The sequence below is a fragment of the Haliaeetus leucocephalus genome, unplaced genomic scaffold, assembly GCF_000737465.1.
Source record: "Haliaeetus leucocephalus isolate CR32 unplaced genomic scaffold, Haliaeetus_leucocephalus-4.0 Scaffold495, whole genome shotgun sequence".
Lineage (NCBI taxonomy): Eukaryota > Metazoa > Chordata > Aves > Accipitriformes > Accipitridae > Haliaeetus > Haliaeetus leucocephalus.
In genome coordinates, this window is record NW_010972931.1 from 3,119,188 (window position 1) to 3,145,573 (window position 26,386).

General features: G+C 41.1%; 1 protein-coding gene across 1 annotated transcript in view; it reads right to left on the reverse strand.

The window, feature by feature from the left end:
* Positions 1-26,386, reverse strand: part of RASA3 (RAS p21 protein activator 3) — a 94,241-nt gene that overhangs the window by 18,590 nt on the left and 49,265 nt on the right. The window contains exons 5-11 of the mRNA XM_010575666.1: positions 15,580-15,660; positions 12,737-12,809; positions 8,316-8,395; positions 4,152-4,256; positions 3,497-3,653; positions 2,524-2,672; positions 617-731 (exon numbers count right to left, since the gene is read on the reverse strand). Coding sequence (XP_010573968.1) covers positions 617-731; positions 2,524-2,672; positions 3,497-3,653; positions 4,152-4,256; positions 8,316-8,395; positions 12,737-12,809; positions 15,580-15,660 — 760 coding nt within the window. The remainder of the gene's footprint in view (positions 1-616; positions 732-2,523; positions 2,673-3,496; positions 3,654-4,151; positions 4,257-8,315; positions 8,396-12,736; positions 12,810-15,579; positions 15,661-26,386) is intronic.

A 26,386-nucleotide genomic window follows, 5' to 3' on the forward strand; every position in this document is an offset into this window, starting at 1 on the left:
TCCTACTTTGGCAAAACAGTCAACTTTGAAAGTATATCTATATTCTAGAAAAACTTGACACTTTCTGATGAAACATTAAAACAACAGCTGAAGAAACTGTCAAATCATTTAAAGGAAGTCTGTGGTCTGAAAGTATTGCCCAATTACTGCACCAAAATACCCACACCCACCATTCTGGACTGGATAGATAATAAAATGTTGTTATAATACATGCATTACATACATAGTTATCTAAGAATAATTTTATTCCTTTACACCCACTGGATGAAATGTATTACTTATAGCTTGCCAGCAGCTTTCTGCTGCATGTATTCTTTATTCATCTAAGTTATTACTTTATTAATTTCTCAGAAATAATAAATGTTAGATTTTATAAAACAGAGTAATTTAGTTAAATAAATGGAAACTTTCCTTTTCCTTCAATACAATCCAACTGTTTCTGAATTGGGTGACTCAGCTGTGGCTAAACTAACACACAGGATTTTAATGTAGAAACAGGCTCTTAAGCATGATTCCTACAAAGTCATCTTAAAATGGAAAGGAATAAACAGTATCTGTTCCCTGAAGGCCTTTTACAGTGACATTTTATCAAATAAACAGTCTAAACTGCTCTTACCTCATCTATAATTGGCTTTAGTGTAACTTGCAGATAATGCATCCCTGCCAGTTTCATTGTCTCATCAATGCACTTGGAAGTTAATGAGTTTCCTCTGAAAATGGTGTTTGGATCTCTGGAAGTGAACAATTTTCTGTAATTTAGCCTCTTTGTAATAAACTGCTAATACATGGAAATAAAAGAAGCAGTGAAAGGTGATGAAATCTGGGTTTGAACGCACAAGCAAAAACTCCCTTTGATACCAGCCTGCCATTAAATGCAGTCACGTAGCATTTAGTGCACTTGCAGGTTATAAGAGAAAAGCAGTAGCCACAGTAAGTCCAGAGGGACTACAGATTTTCTTCTTTGTATTAGCGCAGTGTGCTCAGTGCACCATCCAAACACATAGCAACACGCAGGCTCAAATCAAAGGGGATTACAACATAAACGGGGGAAAATGCGCCTGTTTTCACATGCTACTGAACAGCGTTAATTTGAGCAGGGGAAGGAGGCAGTGATTTTAGTCTCGCAACAACACTGGACTTTACACATGACCTTCTACAAAATAAGTACTGGTAAGCTGGGAGGGAGATGAAAACACCATCTCCAATAACACTGCCAACTTTTCTAAGTGACTTACAGCACTGTCCTGTGATAATACTATTACACAATGCAGATGCCAATTCTGCCCTGAGAACTATGTGGAAAACTGATGCCATGCAGACTCTCACATTTTTCTGAAAAGCCACTTGAACAGAATTCTTCCTGCACTAGACTACTGACAGCAGATCAAACTTGGATATGAAGTTCTTTGCTTGTTCTTGTGCACACACCAATGTCTTTTCTGTTGTTCATAGCTTACTACAGTTGTACCCATTTACAAGCACTGAATAATAGGATAAACTACTTTGCTGGATTCATCATTTTGTTTCATAAAAAAGTCAGCTCACTGCTTGTTACAAATGCCAGAAAGCCCTGAAAACAAACACCATCTTTGCTGTTTTATCACAGGAACATGACTGACTAGGGAGCAGCAAATTTCCTCATACTGCAGCAACCAAGCTGTTTCAGCCAACCTGCAGCACAGAAAAAATACACCTACCTAGAGGAAAGAAAACACTCTATCCCTCAGACACTCTGAAAAAAAGCCAACCCACACAAAGACTTTATTTTGTACTGAGGAAGCTGTTACTTTAGAGTCAGTATCTGCCATTCCCCTTCACTCCCTATTGTCTCTTCTACTGTCAGTCAAGAGTATGACCACATAGGCATGAGGCTTGTGGCAACAAATGTTCTTTAGGACCTGCCTGGTGTGAGTATTAGATCTTACACTACTAAACTGTCAGCCCACCAGGAAGTCAAACAAGGGACTTACAAGAATTGACCAGAAACAAAGATTTTGTTTTCTGCTATCCACTGCCAGATCTAATCGCATCTTTGTTCCTCAGCCCTCTAACTGGAAAGATTAGACACACAGCTTGCCTTAAATATTCATGATTAGGAAGAAACTTGCTTTTTGTATTGAACAAATTCAACAAACACTTTTACTCAGCACTAGATGATTTATTAGCACACTATAAAGCTGAAATGATCTCATATGGACAGCTGAAGGTAATGTAGGATTTCACAGTTATCAAATGTAAGACTGAGAAGAGTGAAAATCCCTGCTCTCAGACTATACAATAGTCTTGCAAGTAGATTTCGCAAAACATAATGGGAATTCCTCCTAAAAATCAAACTCACCAGATCTTCAGAGCAGTGAAGCATTTATAAAGAACTCTGCCACTCAGCTGGGAGGAACAGGAACTACTCCAACAGTTTCTTTTGAAATTACATATAATTCTAGAAACTGAGTGGAGGATCCCAACACTAGCCAATGCAGAGTACAGAGTAAGTATGTTGATAGCAATTTGTTTTTTGGTACTTACTGAGTTCTCTTCACTTCAGCATTCGCAATGGCACTTATGAAAGGCACAATTCTGCCATAGTGTAAGAAAAGCCTGACAAGAGGTATGGCTGCTTCCTGTTTTTCTCTGCAAACTTCACCCAAAATGTGTGCAGCTGATGCTGAAACAGGCTGAACAGTGGAAAAAAATAAAAACTTTGAGAGATCTTTCCAGAACAAGCATCCTTTCTTTCTTTTCCCATTAGCTCCTTAACACAGAATCCCACACAACAGTTGCAATGGCCAGTTACCCAAACATGCCCATACATTACATGGGTGGGCGTTACATTCCAGGTTTTGTTGGCTGTAAGTTCTGATCGCAAGAGGGCAGCAATTTAAAAACTATTACAGCACAGTCTCTTCCCCCCCCAATTTTTAATAGCCATCTTTTCACTAAATGTCACTGTTGCCTGTGAAGCAAGTGAAGAGGAAGAACTCTAACCCTTCTCAATTTCAAGACACAGTAAGTACAGAACCTAGTTCTTGTACTGAAAAAATAAAAGCACTGTTACAACTGCTAAAAGTATACATAACAGCACACATGGGCTAACCTTCTGACATTTCAGGATTAGTTCTTGGTTTGGTTTGTTTTTTTAAATTATGCAAGTAAACCTATTCCTCTCCAGCAAAGGAAAACCAATTGATCAAACTGAAGTTTACTTTGCATTTTCACATGTAAAATTAGAAAGCCACGGAGAACATGCTGCTACTAAAACCACTGGTGTTCCTGGGTGTGCCTTCACCCATCATACTGCATGCAGATAAAGATCGTGTCTGCAAGGACTGAAAACAAGCCCCAGGAATATGCAGAGCTGAAGGCCCTCAGGTCTGAAAAGGAAGAAGCTGAGGTCTCTGGTATCACACAACTATGGTGCCAGCAAGATAGTGACAAACAATCAGAGAGACCCCTGTGAGGATGATCTGCAGGTAAACAACAAGCAGTGCAAGCAAATTACCTCGACATCTGCAGATTTTAGCAGGAGGTCTCTAAGTGGACTGTAATAGTCTGAGGAAAAAACGTGGTCCTCCGTGTAAACCACATTTAACCTTAAGGAACCGAGGTCATCAGGTTTCAATGACTTGTTACCATTATCTCTGGGCTGCAGGAAATACCTGGTATGCAAAAAATAAAGACAGAAAGTTTGTGCTGAGACACAAGATTATCTCAGGCTATACATATGTAAAAGGTACAGATACACATGATATTTATATATGTATCAAATTCTTGAAAGTTCTGAAATCAGATTTTAATTAAGTTTGCCAGTCTATTTTGCACCAACTGCAACATGGGAAGTTCTGATCATAAAGATTTATGTAGATATGATTAAAAACCCACACACTAAAACTATGGCACTGCTGATGAACTGCAGTAAATAACATCATGAAGCCAAAGCATTAGAACTCCCACATGCAATACAGAGGCAGACCGAAATCTCTAATCACATTATCAAAACTTCTTGTTCTTACATTTGCTAAGATTACTTTGGCTTGCTTACAAAAAAAGATACAAAATAAATCCATTTAAACTTTATCACATAGCAGTAATTACTCTTAAGTCTTCACAGCAGACATATGTTTCTACTTATTCTCCAAAAGAAAAATGTCAAATACCATGCTTCATAAGAACTAGACTGTCGGAGAAATTTCAAAGGGAGTCTCAGTTCTCCTAGAAATTCATCTCCAAACTTCAAGTTACTGGCATTCCAAAGATCAACCCTGTAATAAAAACAAATCATTTTAAAAGATTCATAATAAATAAAAATTAAAAACAAATAATCCCAACCTTGTTTTCAATTTTGTTGGTTTTTTCCCTCTCAAGCCTTTGAGTTAGGAAGTCTCAAAACAGTGCAACAATGGTTTCCAAACAGTAAAGACACAACCTTACCTTAGATTTCTGGAGCCTTGCAAATCACCTCCATGAAACATCAGTGAAAAAAATCATCTAGACTACCTTTCCCTCATCTGCACTGTTTCCACTATCCATATTGATAAAGATTCAGAGGGCTGTCTGGCTACCCCAGATAATGGAAAAATACAGGTAAAATAGACAGCAGAGGAAAAAAGTACAGAGATATTTAAGGACTCCATACTGTTGATCCCAGTCTAATTTGGGATTACTAGCAGCTAAACGGCAGCTTTACAGAGTTAGGCTGCATGTCTACAGTCCTTCCCCGTACTCAAGCTCCTGGGAAGATTCACTGTGTCAAGCTTACAAATTTGTTGCAGCTGAACTAGTTCTGTACAGATACTCAAAACCTTAAGACTGTTCTACCGCTCCATATAATCTGTGTATTGACTGAAGCCTACACAATTTTTGGCACTCAGTCCCTCACATTTGGGAAGTTCTGGTACGCATCTCTAGATGATACTTTCCTTCCCTTTCACGTGCTTTTTAACATTGGGATGTAAAGCAACTGCACCGCGATTCAAAGCCGAAGTACTGGTGTCTAACCTGGAATTTGTAGATAAATTCTACAATACCCACCCTGAAGCAAGGGTTTCAAACTCCAGGGTAGTTGTTTCTGTACATACTTTAAGGTTTCCTCTGAGAGGCATTTTTACTGTCAAACAAGCTCAGCTGAGAATTTTGCAGCTAAGTGACAGTTCGAATGTGCCTTGAACTTTGGGGAAAAAAGATATATGGGAAAAAATGCAGGGCTTCAAATAATGAAGATTTTTAAAAGAGCAACTTTAATTTGGACAAGGTGCAAAGTCATCCAATTATGGACATATTTACACAACCCTCCTAGTCTCAAGCAAGTCACAGTAGGCTTGTCAAGGAATGGATGTTGACAGTGCTGCTAAAGGTTTATCCTACCTTATGCAAGCACAGAGGGCATCACTTTTAAACCCTCTGAGCCTTGTATCTCTCAACAGTGTCTCATGCATCAAGTTTCATACACTAGACATACCATCAGCTCACATTGCATGCCTGCTGGGTAAAGTTCTTCCAACTCTGATATTTTGACAGTATTTCTGCAGGGCAAGAATTCCCCAGAACGAAAAAAAAAAGAAAAAAAAAAGAAAAAAAATCTTTGAAAATTCAACCTCCTCTCCCCTTTCTCCATATCTGGTTGGTTACTATCTTGTTAACTAATTCAGATAGCTGAAAGCTGCTTCAGGAGGAGATGAATCTTTTGAGAAGTTTACTTACATGTAGTCAAAAACTTAAAATTTAGAAGTATTTACAGGCTACTGGCTTCTTGTTTATCCAACTTCTTTTAAGATGCCCACTAGCAATAACACTTTCAAACATACGCAGCCAAAGGGTGTTCCCCCACAGCAACTTAAGTTACAGAAAAAAAATCAGTGCAAAGGATCTGCAGGAGAGGAACTAACAACTCAAGGTAGATCTCACACTACACAGTAAGCAAAGCAGGCATGCAAATTCTGAAATTATTATTTTGTGCTTGGAGTACAAAGCACAAGCAGCATTTTAAAAATCATAATACGCAGATCTCAGAGTCGAAAAGATTACCGTTTCCCGAGCTTTTTAAAAGGCAAAAGTATGGCAAGTGTTATTCTGAAACTGGTCAGACTGTAAGTGACAGAAAGAAAGAAACAGCAAAGAGGGGGAGGAGAAACAATGAATTCACCAGAACATCTGGTCCCTAAGTGTCGATATGCCTTGCCTGCAACTTCCTACACCCACTCAAAAAGAGAAACTTTCATAGCTTTAGAGAGAAACCATGAGAGACTAAGTCTTCTCTTTACGCTGTGGAATGGTATTTTTCTCAGGAGAGAAGAAGAAAACAAACCCCCAAACCCATAAATTGTATGATCCGTCCAGAGGGCACGGGGGCAATCTAACTCTGACTAAACAGACTGGAGGAAGTGAGCGGGGGTGGAAGGGGAACCTGAGATGGAAACAAAAACACTCTGTCCTATAGGGGACAAAACCTCTGAGCAAAGAGTTTGCCCAACCAAGACCAACGCTTTATCTGCTTTTGTCCATTATTTAAGTGCTTAATCTTTTCCCAACTATTTTGTAAGCCTCCTCAGAAACTATTCATCTTTACCACACTGTGATGTGTTGCTTTTAAGGAATGAAAGACTTTCTGAAGCTCAGCTCCACATACATTATCATTGCAGACAGACATTTATCCAGAAAATATACTTAATAAGGAAAACAACTGTATAATTCCATTTCGAAGTAACACAAAATAAGAATCAACTGAAATATTAAGCAACACGTAAACCACTGTCCACCAATGCCTAGGGTCCCGTTCCACAGTCACAAAACTATCAGAGAATCCTAGCTTTCATTTAAAATCAGCGTGTGGCTGGGCAGCACGGTTACAAAGACTAGCCTGGGACTCCCAAGACACTGTTCAGCTGCCCATTCCACCGCAAACATCCCCTGGGTATGGGACATGCTACTTCATAACTGCCTACGCCATGCAAAGCTTTCCAGAAATACAGTCTGGTGCTCGGACTAGGTCATCTGCTGCACTGCAACACTGACACCACCAAAGCAGCGTGGCACTGAACCTGGGCCTTTGCTCTCTCCTATGAATTGGCTGTGGGTTGCCCTTAATCCAGTTACCTTTGCGCTGCCTGACGCAGATGTTCTCGGAGAAACAGAATAGAGCTCTTGTCTCTCTCCATATGAATAATTTCCCTTTCCTGTTTCACAGAGCCACGGCAAGCACAAATCCATTACTGGTCTTGGAAGTGCTGTGATACTACACTAACGGGCTACGGGAACCAGCAGCGACAGTCAAATTAGAACAGCCCTCATCCATTCATTTGTGAACACAGATGTGTCTGGCTTGCTGGGAGTGAGTATTGTTCCCCCTTCCTGGACTCCCCTCCTTTCCTTACAGCCAATTGTGCTTCTGAAAGGCCTAAGGAATGTTTTGGGAGATAAGCCCTCACTGCCTCTCTAGTGGCAATACCTGGGGAGGAAGGGGGTGCCACCATTCTCCCTCAACCTCTTTTCCTCCAAATCCTAGCGTAAAGGAGAGGGGAAATTTCTCACCACCTGATGCAGATACAGCAGTTTTCAGCTACAGTGCATCCAGATCACCAGATGGCCTATGTCTCTAAGTTTCAATGTATGTGATGGTATGATGCATGTGATACCTTTAGGTTTTGCATCTCCTGTTGTTTCCTCTCCACTCTTTCTATTCACCTGTCTCCACAGGCACTGGTTGACAGGGCTCAGCAGGTTTTAAAATAGTACTAAATGGATGGCAGGGGGTGAGGTGGGGTTGTTTTGGTTTTGAAATCAGAGTTATTTCTTCCTTGTGTAATGGATTTCACATGTATCATACCCAGCCTTGCAAGAAGGGGTTAACGTCTGGCAGGCAAAAGAGAAGAGAAACTGCCTCTGCTCCAGAGAAACTCTGAGTTCAAGAGTTTCCTTTCAGGGAAGAAGGACCTTATATGGGTTGCTAAAATTAAGTAATAAAAGAAAATACACTCTTTTACTGAGAGCATCACAAAGCTTCTGGGCTCTCTTGGGAAACTGAGGGAGGGAGGAAGGGGGAGCCCAGGCATAAAAGGCTGTGCTTAATAACTGCACATTAGTATATGCACAGCGTATATAGGATACCAAGGAAAATAACAAGGATCTCTCCTGCAGCAGAACCATCATGTGTTCAGATACAATCTACAGGACAGTGGAGGTAAATGAACATACAGATACAATGACGAAGACTCATCTCAATTTATCAACAGGAAAACCATGCTTGCCACTTTGAAAACCAAGTCTACTACAAAGTTACACAACTTTGGAAGACGACATTATTAGTATGAAGTGTTTTATGTTACCTAATCTCCATTTTGTCAACTTCATCAACATCTTCAATATCAAAATGGGATTTCTTGTTGTAGCTACTGGGTCTTGTAACCTAATAAAAAGGAGGAAACTTTAACAACTTCATCTGATACAAAAGCATTCCAATGTTACTTGTACAAAGCCCTGTAAGATTGCAAACTTTTTACTAGCAGCAGTGACTTCAGTCCTGATTCTGAAAACGTTCATGCACATGAATAAACATGTTGACTAAACAGATTTCTGACTATACAAAAGTGGTGGTTACACAGTCATATCCAAGAGTAACTAGATCCTCCATACTTTCTTTACAGAAAAAGGATGTCTTTAATATTACTACAGTACTTTAAATTTACATTGACAAAAGAAAAAAAATCATGGAGAGGAGTACCACTTTTATAATCCATCTAGGGAAATAAAAGGACAATTAATAATTGGGTTTTAAATACAACTGTACAACAGATGTCCTGAGGCACTCTGAAGGGGGGGGGCGGGGGGGGGCGGGACCCAACAAACACAAAATCACCTTTAAAAACATTTACAGTGGATCCAATTAAAATTGGGAAGTTCTGCCTATCGTGATATCCTGGAAGTCAATTTATCATGCCCATAGAAAAAATACCAAGCAGATCAATTGTCCAAGAGATGGTAGCCTGTGTTATGCATATCAGAATATAGAACCAGGTGCACAGTTCACCAACCATATTTGCAAGACTGATAAACAGCAAAGCGTGGGCAGAAAATAACAGGAAGATAGTTGTAAGTGTAGAGCATCAGCAAAAAAAGTTTTTGTACAAACATTTCTTAAAATTTGTTTTCTAGCATGATTATAAAAAGACTTCGATAGTTGTATTTTTGTATAGTGTGTCAGAAACTTGAGAAAAAGGCTACCCCACCCAGCTGAAACCACAGCAGGAACTGATCAAATGCAAGTGTGTATGATGTGTGGGCTCAGCTCTTGGTTGCACACAGAAGCTGGACTTTATTGTAGGTTTAAATACGTTTGTGGCTTAATACTTCCCACTCACAAAACCCGGCTTTTATTGTAAACTTGACTTCTTGGTTTTATATTGTACAACAGATGCAGATGGTACAAACAAGGGAGGAAAAGATATAGCTGCACAAGTGGAGAGGAACCAGAGAAGAATCTTCAGCACAGGCCACTCAACAGAGCCTTTTTTGTGTCTGTATGTGTGAGGCAGGCACCATTTTCAAGGCGATACAGAAAAACTATAAGGTACTAGCAGCACTGGAGACCAAACCCTGTAGACTAATTGAACCAAACGCACCAGTAAGCCCAAGAGCACGGAGGCACAGAGGATTTAAATACAGCCTACAACTTCAGCAGCTCAGCACAAGTTTTCTCACTCTACCTTTGCAACCGTCTTCACTGTGGCTTCAAGAAATTGTCCTACATAACTGCAAATGACACTTTCTACTACTATTGTGAAGCTAATGGTGTAATTTTTAATAAGGAAGCAAACTTAAGTCTTTTACTGTCTGTAATACATGAGTCATTAAAAAAAGTTACAGCATAGGTGTAACTTACGGCATTTCCCTCTTAAGTAAGCATTTTTCTGAGAAGTTTTGCTGGAGTCTGCATGTACAAGGTCTCTCTGTTCACCTGTACAACTGCTTAGTGTGCAGATTAATACAGCTCAAGAGTGGTAGTCCTAAAAAGACAGCTCTATGAAGTCCATCCATTCCAAGGATAGAAGTGGAGATGAGGGAACTCCCAGTCCCCAGTGCTGAACTAGCTGCCACGAACCATTTTACAAAAAAGGGGGCACAACTCTGCTGTACTGGTCCCTTTCTTTAGGCAAAGCCGACAAGCTGTTTATCAGCTGCTCATTTTTTTTTCAGCACACACACGTTTGTGAACAGGTCCCCAGCACTACCTTCTTCGGTTCCCATAAGTGGGCCATTTTTCTGTAGCTGCATATAGAACTCTGAGCCCCCACACCGCGCTGCAGCTGGAGCGGTGGTGAAAATGGCTCCTAACCATCAGGTGCAAGTTTCGCTCATCGCACCCCTTAAATAAGCCCTTAGATTTCCCAAACCAATGATAAGCTATTTTCCATTTAGAAAATTAAATCTGTGCGACTTTTTGGTTGTAGAAAGGAAAGCACCCATTCGCTGCCTTTTACAGATCAGCTTCTTCCTTGGAGGCACGGCCAGTCGCTGTGCTAGCAGACTGCAGGAAAGCTGATGAAGCTGTCTGGAAGCAGTAAGTGACACCGCTGTCAACAGCATTAATCCGTGCAGCTCCAAAGGAATCAGAGCACTCCGTTAGCATGCACCAGCCACAGGTCTACCCATGTCTCAGCAGCAAATATATTTCCCAGTCACAGCAGTTCTACTGAACCTTGCTCCTTGGAGACATTTAGCCTGATATGTATAACTACTCTCAAAATGACATAAATCTATGATGGCTCTGTCTGCACTAAGGGTATGTTTATGTTTCAGAGCTCTGGCTGATTCAGACATTTCCCAAGCTCTGCTCTTACCCACACAGAAAACATTTTGCTCTGAGTTAGCAGAACAACTGGGGCACGGGCTTGAGTTCAGGTTTTGCTTCTGCCGACACTTGCATGCAACCCAGCTCTCAGCATAAAGGCAATCTAAGCAAGCCTCCAGCCCCCTCCACAACTCCAGCTGGAAGATGCTTTCTGCTTCTCTCCTTCCTCTCCCAACAGGGCACCACCTGCCAAGTTCAGTGTTTAAATACCAAACATTCACTGTTTCTGCAGCGCACAGAAGGCTGAGGAATCAGACAGGTGAAGTTTTGTGGTTTACAGTCTGAATTCCTGGACTACATTCTCATTAAAAAGCTCTTGCTGACAGATGCCTCCGGAACTGCCTATGTTGAGAATAAGGAAGCTCATTTTAGTTTACTTATAGCATCACTCCTGTGTCACTGCCAAAGGTCACAGCTCTGGGCCAGGTGACAGACTGAAATCCTGGGCAGCCCTGAGTAAACACACAGACGCCCCAGTGCAGTTTCAGCACTCAGTACCATGGGATCTCTCCCCCACCAACCTTGCCCATGCAGCACCTCTACACAGTCTCGTGGAGTCAGACAAGGAGACACAAAGGCTCACTGCTAAAGTTAAGTCTGCAGGGAAGTTATAGCCTAGGAAGAGATGTGTTGGTTAGCAGAGGAGAGATTACCTTAGATAGCTATCCTGGCCAACCCTCACGGCTTCCAGTCCTTTGGGCAGTGAGAAAGTATTCCTGCCAATAAAGAACTTGCTATATCTGTTCCTCGAATCCAAATATAATATACCAACAAGAGCACGTTTCTGCTGGTATGACAGACTTCAGATTAGTTGGTACAACCGTCAGCTTCTAGGCAAAGATGGTTTGTAGAAGGAGGGGGAAGACAGCAATAAGCCTCTCACTGGCACTGCCAAGAATATGTGCACTTCAGATCTGCTGCTCTCTCCCCAGCTCTCCTTCCTGATGTGGCCCTGAACCGAATTGAGAAACCACATCCCTAAGTGCCATCCTTATGCCAGCAACAACTTCTAATGCCAATGTGACCTCAATGATGAAAGCCGTACGGGCAGAAAGGGCTTTTCAATGATATGCCAACTGCATTGCACTACTCTGGCTTTTCATCAACATCATCGTGCCAGATACGTTCTTGATGTGTCTACTGAAATAGAACAATTAAGCATAGACCAGGACTAAGATGTACAAGATAAAAAGAAAAGAGAAAGATACACATACTTTAGAAGACAGAATGAAAAGTTTCAAGAGGTATCCAAATTATAAAACACAGGCACATATATGTAGGGACACATCAAAATTACAGCTACTCTTGCCAGAAAGAACCAAAATGAGCACTTTCATAAAAATTATACTTTGTCTTAACTGGACTTGTTGAAAATGCTCTGTATTAAAAAAAGCTGCAGAGGTTTCACCCACTTGGAGGAAAGGCACTGGTATTGCAGCAGACTGGCAGACAGCCAGAACACCCAGTTCAAGTGCATTTTTCCTCTACAGTTTTCAGTATTCCTAGGAGATAATCTTCCTCCCATTGACTGGGAAAGACTGGGTGGAGCAGCTATAAAAAAAACACAGGCTAAAAAATAAAATATATAATTTTTTTTTTTTTAAATCCCCTATTTAACTGTTCTTTTTCAAAACTCTTCTGGGGTGAGTTGTGATGGGAGTATAAACCCTGCTGCTCAAAAGTACCCACCCTGAAGCTTTTCCTACAGAGCGCCTGAGCTGAAGCAATATACTGCTCCCTCAGCAGACAGCCAGTCTGATCCTGGGTACTTCTTTCCCCTGCACCATGCTTTGAAACAGCCTTCAAAGATGACAGCTGGCACAACATGGAGCAGGATGCTGTGCCAACTATCTACAGTATAGTATTTCAGCTTATCACCCGTTCCTTTGAAATACCAACCTCAAAATAAAACACTTCATCAAAATGTGGATTGTTGGTCTTCTTTTTAACTTTAGTCTTTTTGGCTTCTGATCTAAATTAAAGAAAGAAAAAAAGAAAAGGGTAAGAAACAACGTTAGCAGAAGTGTGATCCTAGAACACAGACACTGAGGAACAGTCATCTACTTGATTTATCTGGTAAAACTGGAATGCCATGTGGCTCCAGCACAGCAAGGCATACACACTCACACACATTTAAGAGAGGGATTCACTGCATGCCTACTCCTCTGAAGTGGCAGTAACCACAGTTTGTTATCCTCTCTTAAACACAAGCCCTTGAACCCTGATTCTGTCACTCGCTTGACCCAGCAGAATCTTGTATCTGTACAAAACAACTAGCAAGAATGGGGCTCTGAGCAGCAACATTTAGGGGACGGTCTCAGTCTTGATGCGACTCAAAAATTCCTCATACCCTAAAAGCACAGGAGACAGGAGGATCGACATAGCTATTTCTGTATTTTATATTTTAGAATCCTGGCCTGAGGAATCAATGAATGCTTTTCAGTGGTGTTAAATAATAAAAAAAACCCGAGAATTATTTCCTCAGCAAGAATATTTTTATTGCCGTATTACCACCCTTTTCCCTGCAGCCCCAACAGCACTTAGTTAATGTTACGTTATTGAATTATTACGAGCAGTGCTGTACAGAAGTCTCTTAATTTCTACTGCTCTACAGGAAGAAGACATGGCAGACCTTCAAACCACTCACCGGGCAATAGGCCTGACAAAGTTCAGCACTGCCCATTCATCCTCTACAGGCAGTGCCATCCGCCTGCGCCCGCCTTTTAGAATACAGACATCTAACTGCTTGATACTGGGCTAGAGCCAGCCAATGCATTTCTCACAGGCCAGCCAACAGCTGTTCGATGATTTCCAAATGTTACGAACCTATGCTTGATTTGTTCTCGTTACCTACAAGTGAAAAGCTCTGTGTTGTCCTGTGTCACCAATCTTGCCCTACAGCTCTGCAGGCATAGATAAAACAGACACAGATGGAGGGGCACATCAGCCATGTGTAAAACTGACCTACTAATCATTTCATCCCAGAATCTATTCCTCATTTCTCACGCAGCAAAGCTGCTTAGATAGCTTGTAACTGCTTATATGAACCAAACAACTCTATCTATTCTTTTACAGAGGTCAAGTTAAGCTGGGTCTAATTCCTAGTGCTGCTACAGGCTTCCTGTGTGACTTGAATGGGCCAGTCCACCAGTATACAATGTTTTCCCATCTGTAATACAGGCATAGAAACAGCTTTGGTCAGGAAGTCTGATGGCTCTGTAAGCACAAATCATGCAATAAGCAGCAGCACATTTGTTGTAATTCTCATGCTTGGCATTGCATAAATGCAGCAGAATAAAGTAGCTTTCCTACTCTAAAAGGAGAAGCCTTGAAAAATCCGGAGAGGAGAATGATGCACAGATTATGAATATCCCACTATTCCTAGGAGGAGCTGAGAGATAAGAGAGACTAATCGTCTCCAGGACATAAGGCAGATTGCCTATCCCATCTCATCAGTCACACTTGCCGGTCAACCTCTTTACCGATAAGCCCATCTGGGAGGGGACTGGGAAGCAGGATGTAGAACAGGAGGCGATTAAGGCAAGCACAATTATTGGGCAATTACAAAGCAGTGGATGGGAATAAGCTGCATGCTGCTTGCTGGAGATAGGAGGCAATACTTCTCCCCCCACCAAAAAACAGACAGGAATAGGACGAGGCTGTGCTCCTTATTCTGAAGGGAAACACATTTTCAGTTGTTATACGTTATCTGGACTGGGGAGAGGACGGAAGCAAACAAAGGTAAGTTTGGACATCCAAAGATACAAGGGTTAGTCAAAAAATCTCCTTACAGTTTAAGTAATAGCCACCCAGTACCATCTGAAACAAGTTACGGGCTTAAAATATCAAAGCATACAACTCAAATACACAGCTGATTAATGGAGATAAGGCATAACACACCAAGACAAAGATGAAGAATACAGACCAGTCTCAAAGACTCTTCTGCATGCAAGGTAAGTATTTGCCAAGAATGCATCTTATTTATAGTATTTTCAATAAATTGTTATAAAACATTATGAATAACCCATGCTACCAAATCTGAGTCTTTGAGGTCACAGCAGAACTGTTTTGTTTCTACCATGGCACAGACCTAAAAGATGACTCTAGGTAAGCAGAAACAAAACAGTGACATCCAACAGCACAGGAAATTTTTATAACAGAACAGGAAAACTGAATCCAAATTTAGACTGAAGAGTATTATGCAGAATCTCGTTACCAAAAACCTCATTCCAAATTTTATCCATGCTATTATGTCCACATATATTGAATTATAGGACTGAGCCACCAAGGGCTTTTGACATACACATTAATTTGCCACACCTTTAAAGTGAAAAGACTCTAAATATTCACATACAGACGTGCATACTCTGCAAGATGTTGATGTATTCAGCTTTCTCTTCTGCCCCTGCCCAAAATTAGGCAATAAATTTGCTCAAAAACTGGCCTCCAACTGTGAGGTAAGAAGATGCACAAATTAAGCCTAGCCACAAATTACATACTCCAGGAAATTCAAATTATTCAGGGATTATTCAGACCTTTACATACATCAAAACTGAAACAAGCCTCAAATTACTTACTCTAGTATAATTCAGTAGTTCATACATGCACACACCAACACTTAACATATTCTAGTGGAGTCTAAATACTCCCATCTGTCCATCTCAGAATGCAGATTTATAATAAGACAAAGGAAACAGAAACCATCCCTATAAAATGGAAGCTCTTCTATGTGCAATACTTGCCTGGAGGGTCCTGCTAAGGTAACGGTGGCGTAGGGATCACATTGCCCGTTGACAATGGGCAGCCCTTGGCACTCTAGAACTCTGGAAGAGAAGAAAATGCAGACAAACAAATCAATGAAATAGAAGGAGACTGGAGTGAAAATAAAAGCAATACATTTTCATTCTGTTCCCTTTTCACTATACTTTACACTAGGGAACTGAAGTGTCACTCAGCCCAAGCCTTTAATTTATACCTAAACTTGAAAACACATTTTGGCCTTAAATACTAACTTAACAGGGTCAAAAATACTGTTAAATTCGAGAGAAACCTTAACTCAAAGGATTCTTATTATGCAAGTACAACAACTTAAGTTTCATGAAATAAGAGTCTGCTGACAAGATGGGAGCTGTCAGCACTTCAAAATTCTGTGACAATTTATTCACAAAAAAATAACCAGAATTTACTTCTGTAACAAAAGATTAAAAAAAACACACAGACAGATCCCAGCAGTAGTCAAGCAATTTCTCAGAGCTTTTGACAAAATTTGGCATGGGCTTATTTGTAAAGGTGAGTTAACTACAGACCAGGAGACGGTATGGCACAGACATCTTTCTCCATTAAACTTTTAAATAGCAAAACTGAAGAAACACATCCAGCAGTTCTACACTGAAGAAGTCAAGGAGACACTGGAGGACAAAATGGAACAAATTGGGTTTTGCTGCAAGCCATGGTGAGAAATCTGCACTTCCACCCTCTCATTTCAACACCTCTTTGGAAAAAAAAGAAAAAACCAACATAACCCCCAAAACCAGTGAAAAAATGTGTCATGTTTCACAAGGTAAAATGTACTGAGGAATGCAGCACCAATTGGAAACAAAGGCAGACAAGCCAGTTGCCAGGACTCTCCCTCCTGAAACAAGTTCTGCTTCCAACAGGTAAGCCTGTTGGGCTGATGTATTCACACAAATATAACTGGAAGAATTGGGTGGAGACAGACTCTGAAGCTCTTTGGGCAGGTGAGTAGTACTATACTTGCAGTGTGAAGTATCTTGCAAACTTCTGGGTGCTACAAAATCAGCAAGAAAAGCAATATCCATTTTACTGCTTTCAGTAACAGCAACTTTGATAAAAAAAAAAAATTTTAAAAATCAATAGAGAAAAATTCAGTAACAGATAGTGCTCCACTATCCACAGATAAAGCTCCACTAATTTTACCCACAAAGCAAGTTATTTGGTAACATACGATCTGAACTTCAGATATAGTTTAAATACAGACCTATCATTTACTCTGCATAAAGGGAGGAAAAAATTTAAATATTCTGCACCAATACAGGAATCATTTTTGTGCCAGAGGAGGTACAACCTAGGCAGGTTCCCACACTCCTAGAAGTACATGAAGACTGAAGATCACACTAAGGGGACACACACAGGCAGCACTATGTTACATTCATAGCTGGATTCTCACACCTATGATCCCGCAGAATAAAGGCCAAGTAATTGGCTTAATACAGACAGCCTCCAATAATGCACTCACTCACAAGCTTCTCATTTGCATGGCCCCTATACACATGCAAAAGCATTTAGTTATTAACCTAGATGACTCCTCATTGCTGATTCACTAACACTAGTGCCAAAGAGAATTATGTTCCACATTCTGGATACTCAAGTGAAATCATAGATCAAAACCATAGAGAAAGTTAGGAAAAACTTGGATTGCATAGGCACTGTGCTGCTTTTATTTCTGGACTTCTATTGTTTCACTACAAGTTTACCTTCCACACAGACAGAATTTAGAAGCCTCCCAGATGCCTAGTTTAGCAGGTATCCAATATTGCAGAGTGCTACCATGCAAACAGCAAAATTCAAGCCACAAATTCTATCCCAGCACCAGCTGGAAATGCAAGACGCAAGCCCCAGTAACCCGTAACATCAGGCAACACACAATATATGTGATTTGGTTGTCTAAACACATGCATCTAGTGCCATTTGAGATGACTGAGCAGTTTCTTCCCTAGTCCCTTGCTGCTGCTCCAGAAAGGCAGGAGATACCCGCAGAACATGTATATTTGACAGCTCCACACCTCTCAGAGGCTTCATAAACAGACTAAAGGCCTGTTTTCAAGCAAGTCCTACTCCAAATTCACGCAGCCTACCTTACAGAAAAGGTGTAGAATAGGCTTTTTTCCATCTGTATTAATAAAAGTATTCAAAACTGAAAGGAAAATGCTACTTACTAACTTTAAAAAGGGCAGATGTGAACAGAAAGAACACTTACAGGGAACTTTACATTGTAGCCTTCTGGCAGAATAGCTAGAAGTGCAGGAGGAAAAACGCCTAAGTACCAGCAGAAAGCCTTTATGAAGAGGCAGGTCCAGCTTGATTTTCGTATGAGTAAAGGACAGACCACTTTCCTTCTAGTGGTCTTTACACTAATATGACTACGTTCACAGCAGAAACACTTTGCCAGTGAGCTACAGCATGACTGCTGGTAATTCTTCTAGGACAGCAGATGTGGCTTCAACACACTCCTGTTTGAACAGAACAATTGAACACCAAGTGTCAGCGTCAAACCCTTCACCCCCTCCACTGCTTCCTTAAGGCAGCCCGTAAGTTCTTTAAAAATGAAATAGTCACTCAATGGCTTTATAGCAGTCAGCCAGTTTTCTGCTGTTGATGAATGGCTTCCAAGCCACCTCTCATCCACACAGGAGGAACTATGTGATATTAAACACAGAGAAAGCATGTCCAGAGAGAGTACGATTCCTGTTTTAATAAAAGCACTCCTTTCAAGAATATGCAGACAACAGAAAGTGATCCCAGACAGCATGATCTACACTTGAGGACATGCAGAGTTTATAAAGCACTACGCAATAACATCACAGATGAATGTGAATGATGGAAAGTGTGAAGTTATCCACACAAAAAAAAAAAATCGGCATACTCTAACTATACACAGATACAACGATAGGATCTATTCTAATATTGCCACACAGAAGAATTTTTTACAGGTTTTGTGGATAGCCCTCTATCATCACCACGTCAACTGTCAGCAACAGTTAAAAAGACAAACAGTATCACTAGCTGGTCAGAGAGAACACAACAACATACATCATTGGGCACTTGCATCTTGAACTGTGCGCTCTCTACAAAACACAGAGAAGAACAGGACGACTTCTAATCGCTTGTGGTTCTCCCAGGTTTGTATTCTCCAGCTCCAAAACCAGAAGTTATCCATTCATGAACAGCTTACAAAATCATGAATGGTGCGAAGAACATTTCCTCACAAAATAAGAATTAAGGGGTACATAATGGAATTACCAGACAGCAGGTTTAAAATAAACAAAAGGAAGTACTTTTTCCACACCAAGTGTAATGAAATTGCAAAACTTACTGCCATGGGACGTTGTGGAGGCCAAAAGAATACATGGATTCAAACCAGGACTACATGAACTCATGGAGTGTAGGTCTGTAGGCAGCTATTAAAGCTTAATGGTCCAGAAGCCTCCTCCAGTGGAGGAAAGCCCAAACTGCTGATTGAGAAGGGTGTAACAGTGGAGCAATCATACCATATTTGAAGTATAACTCACCAGCAAATATCAGAAACAGTACTAGCCTAGACTAGAGAGGTATTTAACACAGTAGGGTAGTTTTTACATTCTCAGGGGAAAAAAAAAACAAACAACAAAACAAAACAAAAAGAAAAACAAAAGAAAAAACCAAAATACACAGGTGTTCTCATACAGTCAAGATGACCTAAGAGTAAGACATTTCTTTGTGTGCAGTTGAAATCAGAAAAGCAAAAACAACCTTGAAAGAAACAAAATGTGGGAAAACAGGAAACAGACACCGACATAAACTGTATCCCAAGCCTTTCAGGTAATTTAAAAGCGGTTCTTGTTTAAGGATGTTGGAGAAAGCAGGCAAAAGACTGAAGACTTAGGATTTTGAGGAAGGAAGGCTTTGTCTGGAGAGAGACTCATTCTGGTTCTTATATTTTACTAAGCATTGTAGGGAATAAAATTCAGCAAGGCACAGGTCTGGTCAACTCATGTTAGTATACCCTCATTAGCTGCAGGAAACTGTAATCCTAGAGCTGCTTTCGCTACGGCCACTTTCTTCAGGCATGGGAAAATGCTGCTGGGTAAATTAACACTCCTCCTCTCTCAACCTGGTACCAAAATACTGGCTTTAATTGGCAAGCAGGAAAAGAGCTAGAACAAAATGACAGCTACTCAGAGACATGATAAAAATGGAGCCTCAATTCTGCCACATGGGTATCACATTATTATGACTGACAGTTCATATCTGGATTAGATGAAAAAAAACATACAAAAAGAAATGTATAATAAAGGTATAATCTCTAGCGGGGGGAGGGGGGGCACACTGGGAAGCAGTGAATAAAGCCAGTAAAAATGAAATGCCTTCGCTCTAATCATCTGCAGAATTATTTAAACATACATGTACTTGGATAATGAAAAAAAGTCTAGGCAATCAAGATTATTCAAGAATTACAAGTCAGCTCATCAGGCCCCAGAAGAAAAATGTCTGGTGGCTGCTAGAATCTTTTCTGCCCAACTGGTAGTTTCTGATCATTAGCTGTCTCGAGCCCAGCTGGGGCAGGGTGAGCCATCCCTCGCAGCTAGCCTGGCTGGGCTGGGCTAAGGTTAGTGCTGGGTCATATAGGAAAAATCTAAATGCAGCTGCCTCACTATATTTTGCTTGTGGTTTATAAAATTAACAGGTTTCAAGGAACAAGACATTTCAGTTTTCAATGTGGTTCATGACCAAACCTTCATAAGAGTAAATAAGCTATGGAAAATTCCCAGAGGGGAAAAGAAAACCTCAAACCCAAACACACCACGAGCATGCCCTCTTGCCTTTAAATTACATGATTACAGAAGTTGAGAGGGAGGCAGGAGGAGAAGGTTTTGAAAAAAGAAAAGATTTTTCAACAAGGACTAAGCAGCTCACCTCTGACAGTACAGGCATTCCCTCTGTCTCTGGGCTGCCAACCAAGAGCTGTAGGCTGTAGTCACAGACAGCTCCTACACAATCATACTCAAAGCCAGGTTTAACGCAGGCGAGCAACATCAGGGTGATGCAAGCCTGTGGGCATTCCACACCCCTTCCTTGGAATCGCAAAAAATTATTAAAAATTATAGGCTTCCTGATCAGTTCAGGATGCACATGTGTCATCAGCATCCTTGTGTGCCAGAATGGATGATCAATGCAAAAACGGACACAAAGAAACCAGAAGGGACGTAGCTGTTCTTAAAACATGTATCCCTGTTTACTGTTCTTCCAGACTGAATCACTTCCAGTGTAGATAGTCAGGCTCAGTTCTTCCCACAGTTTCAACCTAGGGGAGGGAACAGCACACTGTTGCCATTCTCTCTTCTCAAATCAGACTGCTTTCTCACTGTGATTCCTCAACAGAAAATACATCTTTTTTTCTACACAATGTTGCTTTCTATCACATGTATTATGTACAGTATTTTAATTGCTTTCATGTACATACTGGGTTCCTGGGATCAATGTTAATACTTGACAACTTTACTGATGTGTCTTATTAATATCCTATTTCGAGCCTCCACTCATTCCAGCCCTCTCCCATTTCTTTACCTTGAGGCTTTGTCCCATCTCATATGTGTATTTTTTGGCCAGACGCAGGTTCTTCTCCGCATCATTTCAAAGACAAGAGACTTCCTCCTCCTTGCTGACTCTAGTCATCTAATTACTTGAACACTCAGTACTTTGTGTGGTAAGCCTAACCAGACAGAGAAGTACCAACTTAAAAGCAAACTTTGTGGCAGATTTGTCAGAACTGTCATCAAAACAATGCATCTTTGGCTTATGCTAAGTATTTGTTTGGTAAGGTGCATTCCCCAGTGCTGGGTATGTGACTTACTTTCTTGAATCTCTCTGGATATCCCTCTTTTTTTTTTTTTTTTTCTTTTTTTTTTACTGACTATAGGGTCATCTTATAACATACGTACAATCCCGAGTACCTTGTCTTCCAGGGGCAACAATGCACCTCTGAATAGTCTCCCTTTGTGAATGGACTTCTCAGGGCACATAAAATAGGCTGTTAATCTTTAACGTCATAATAGAGTAATCCAGCCTTTTCATCTAGTCTGACAGTAAAGAAGTGGCATTTCTCCTTTCCTTGCTGCATTCAGTTCATTCTCGAATGTCCTTTTCTTTCAGTGCAGCCTTGCATCACAATCCAAGCTCCTTACTCATACCCAGTGGTTTAAGAGAAACTTCGAGGTAACACTGCATGATAGACTTCCACGTGTACCTTGGCCAGCTTCACATCTGTGCTGGAACGTGGTAGCTGCTCTCAGACCAGTGAGCTGACTTCTGTCTTCCACTTCAAGCAGGGACTGTTCCCAGGCCTCCTCCTTATTCCCTTGGTCTGAGTGTGACCAGGACCTTGCTAAACCAGTCATATTCACATGTTTTAGAGGGGCTTTGCCTGGATATATCTGCATCCACCACTACTAAGCACAAAGGCACTACATCTAGCTCAGAAATTCCCTGAATCATAAGTTTCTGGAGGCCAGGAGAGTGTACCACCATATGACTGTTCTCATAATTCTCCATCTCCTACTGGACACACTCAGAGATAGGGTCCTGGCTTTTGGTCTGACCAGATGTTACATCTGAACTGCTGTTAGTGCCCCTTCAGACAAACCTTGCACTCCCTCTTCACTTCCAAAGCAATCTACCAGATCTCCATTTGGGGTTTAACACAAACACACAACCCTTTTTTGCCAAGAGGCTGAGTGACCTGTTTCTTCTGGAATAAGGCAAAAATTTTCACCATTTCCTCCACTCCAGTTTTAAATTACACTCTGCCTCCATGTGCTGCTTTTGGCTGGGATAGAGTTAATTTTCTTCAGAGTAGCTACTATGGGGCTATGTTTTGGATTTGTGCTGAAAACAGTGTTGATAACACAGGGATGTTTTCAATATTGCTGAGCAGTGCTTATACAGACCCAAGGCCTTTTCTGCTTCTCCCCCCACCCCACCAGCGAGCAGGCTGGGGGGGCACAAGAAGTTGGGGGGGAAACACAGTCGGGACAGCTGACCCCAACTGACCCAAGGGATATTCCAGACCATAGGACGTCACGTTCAGCATATAAAGCTGGGGGAAGAAGGAAAGGGTAGACATTCAGAATTAAAGCATTTGTCTTCCCAAGTCACAGTTAGGCATGATGGAGCCCTGCTGTCCTGGAGATGGCTGAACACCTGCCTGCCAATGGGAAGTAGTGAATGAATTCCTTGTTTTGTTTTGCTTGCACGCGCGTCTTCTGCTTTACCTGTTAAACTGTCTTTACCTTGGACCACGAGTTTTCTCACTTTTACCCTCCTGATTCTCTCCTCCATCCCACTGTGAGGGAGGTGAGCGAGCAGCTGGGTGGTGCTTAGCTGCTGGCTGGGGTTAAACCACAACACTCCATCATCAAAAATACTAAGATAATCATGTCCCAACCTCCTCAGAATTTCTTTACCAATCCATACTCTGACTCTGCCTTGCCCCTGTCCGTAGGGAATACTGAGGCTAGCAATACTGCATCTATGTATTGAGTCAAGCCCTTCTCCTCTGGATGAACATTTGAAGCCAAAGGATCATGCCTACTCCCAGTAAGCGAACTCTAGTCAGGTAAGATTTCAAAAGTACCTATTCCTTGACTTTTCAAAGTAATCTACTTGTACCAAAATGAGATTTCCTACTATTCTTCTCACCTGAATGCTTTTTGTACTGGAGACAGACCAGTTTCCTCTGAAAGCAGTTCGAACATACTGTGAATTGTCCACAGTGATGTGCCCTGGTTCACCTTCAGACACTAAATATTACAGCATTATGTAGTCTCTGGTGACCACTGACCACACCTGGTAGAATGAACCAGGGAAAGGAAAGGATGGAACAATGTCCAAGTAGATATACGCATACTGAAAAAAAACCAAAAATACATCAATGCTTATTTTATCATCATGATTTTTCAAGCCATTTCCCCACTACATTTTTTCATCTCTCCAGGAAACCTGAAACCAGAGTCTTTATCCAATCCTCAGCCACACTGCTGCTCCCCAATCTATCCTTCCCTCTCTTTTACTGGACCTCCAGGAAAACCACTCACCTTTAGGAACTCCAGCAGTACCCTATCCTCTCTGGATGATACCCTCCTCCTTCTGGGTTTGGGTTTTTTTCTGGCGAACAAACATGTTCTGGCTTACAAACAAGAAAGCCCTTGCTATCCCCTTAACCTCCGAGAGGATTAATGCTTAACTAGAGCTACTTTTCCCCCCTTCGCATGACAATTCACTCTGCCACAAAGATCTGTGGCACTAAATGAAATCCTGCCCCATTCAAACAAATGGCACAACATTAACTGGGACCAGCATTTCACTCAGTGCATATTCCCTTAAAATAAAAGCTGTAGAGTATTTGATGCATTGTGTCTGAAACATTTATATACAAGGTACATTACACACTCAAAACCACCCCCATTTCAGCTTCTGAAATCTGGATAGAGCTTATACAGATCAGAGGAACATGTTGTGCAGGCAACTGTTTTGATTTTTCTCTTTAAAATACTCTCCAAAGCCTCCACACCAAAAGCACAACAGAAACCTTGAAACTCTGAGATTACAGCTGCAACCCCACATAAGTACTGCCTCTTCTTCTCCATTCCCAGTTACGTCCAGAATAGTTGCAATCCATCAAAACATTTAAACACATTCTTAAACTCATGTTATCCTGAACATAGGTTCCTCCCTGAGCTGACCTACAGCAGTTTTTGCAGCCTCATGCAGCACCCAGATTAGCTTTTAGTCTTAACTAGAAAGCTCTGTATGCACAACACTTGCGTCACACACACAATTCTTGTTAACACAAGGCTGTTAATGGTGATTTCCTTCAGACAGAGCAGAGGAAGAGGAATTGACTACTAATGTTTGGGTTCGAAAAACAATTTCTTTCCCAGGTATTTACTGAAGATATTTAATAGCAAATCAGGAACAAATATTCATACAAAGCCAATCAATAATATACAGAAAGCAAATGAAAGCTAATGAGCACAACCCATGCTTCCACAATCTAAACTAAATAATATTAGAGATACTACAGTAAAACTACAGACAACGCAAAAAACTGTTTCATTAAATGCAAGGAGGAAATAATGTTAATACATACGCATCCCTAAAACCACTATCACTTCAAATAAACTGCAAAATTTTCTCATGTGAGTAGACATCTAAACATTTCTTAATAGTTTAAAAAAATCACACAGACTTTTTTCTGCTATTAATATGGGAGCTGTCCTCCATGCTACAGTTCAAAACATCCAATTTGCTTCCCAGCATCAGCTCTAGAAGGACTTTTAAAACCACGCATTTACAGAGTACCATCTGTACTCTCTACTAAATAAAGAGAACAGACTAAAAAGTGGGTGTCAGCGATCCTGTTCTCACAGGACAAGGAGTTAATCCATTAGCAGTTAAGCCAGTTTGAGTCATTACAGAAGAGTTGCAAGCTTCCTAAAAGCTACTTCAGAAAAGTTTTTAGTTAATATAAAAAATGGTTAAATTATCTGATGTGACAGTGCCCTGAGGCCTTAAACAAAGACACAAGCTTGCTGAATTTTGACCTGCACTGATTTAGTGACTATTACTGGCACTGACATCATCATTTCCTCCTGCCTTGGTCTTGGACTTGCAACCCCAGTTATTAACAGGGGGTGATAGGTGAAGGACAGGAGAGTAAAGAGAAAGGGTAAGTAAGGAGTTATTCCTAGCACACCTTGATTTTCAGAGGAGACAGAAAACCTAAATACAAGTTGCAGCAAAGCAAGAAGTATGTCAAAATTATAAGGGAATAGCAACACAAAAGAATAGGTACAACCAGGAAAGGATAAATCTGCTTAGTGACAGTACTATATTGGTTCTTGTAGGGAAAGTGAGGAAATTTTAATTTGATTTAGTATGGCAGGAAGACAAGGAATGGGTCAACATATCAAGGCAGTTGCAGAAGCATTTGTGTTAAAGCAGTGTGGCGAGGAATGCAAGAGGAGTGAAGCACAAAACAACAATTACAACATGCAGCAAACGATTAGAGCCTAGACAACAGCTTTAGCTGAGCTGACTGTGGCCTATGGCAATATTAAATGGAAACAATGAGATACTGTCTGTACAGGCAGATAAGGAAAGAAAGAAGACCAAAGACCAAAAGGCAGCATGGGAGTCAGACACAGAAAGGCTGTTATAGCTACATAATGAAGCCAGCCAGTGACACAAAAATCTCCCATGTTGTTTTTCTTTGCTTGGAAACATAGGTCGGTCTCGAGAAGATGCACAGCGTGTTATATGGGATATACAGGGTTTATGGAAAGCAAACCGCAATGGTCTCTGACTTGAGGCCTGGCCAAATTTAACCTGCTCCCAGGAAGGAGCTGCCAGCACACAGCACAACCCCTCGGTTCAGGCAGGGCCTGCATGTCACTGTGTACATGCATGAGCACATAAGCAAACAAAATAAACTGCATGAGCATGTCCTGACTCTCCCCCTCTGCCAGCCAGCGGGGACCTCATACCTCTACAAAAAGGGCAAAAGTTACCAAGAAATCACCCCCCAAAAAGGCTTTTGAGCCTACTGGCAGGGATCTGATTACGAAGTAAGTAAAAATATAAGAGAGGAAGAGACTAAAACTAGAAGCTTTAAAGACCGTATGACTGAGAGAAGGAAATAAGGCACCTCGGGGGGTGGGGGTGATGGGGTATTCAACTGTAAGAAACAAAACAGCAAAAAAGAAGCAGCACGTC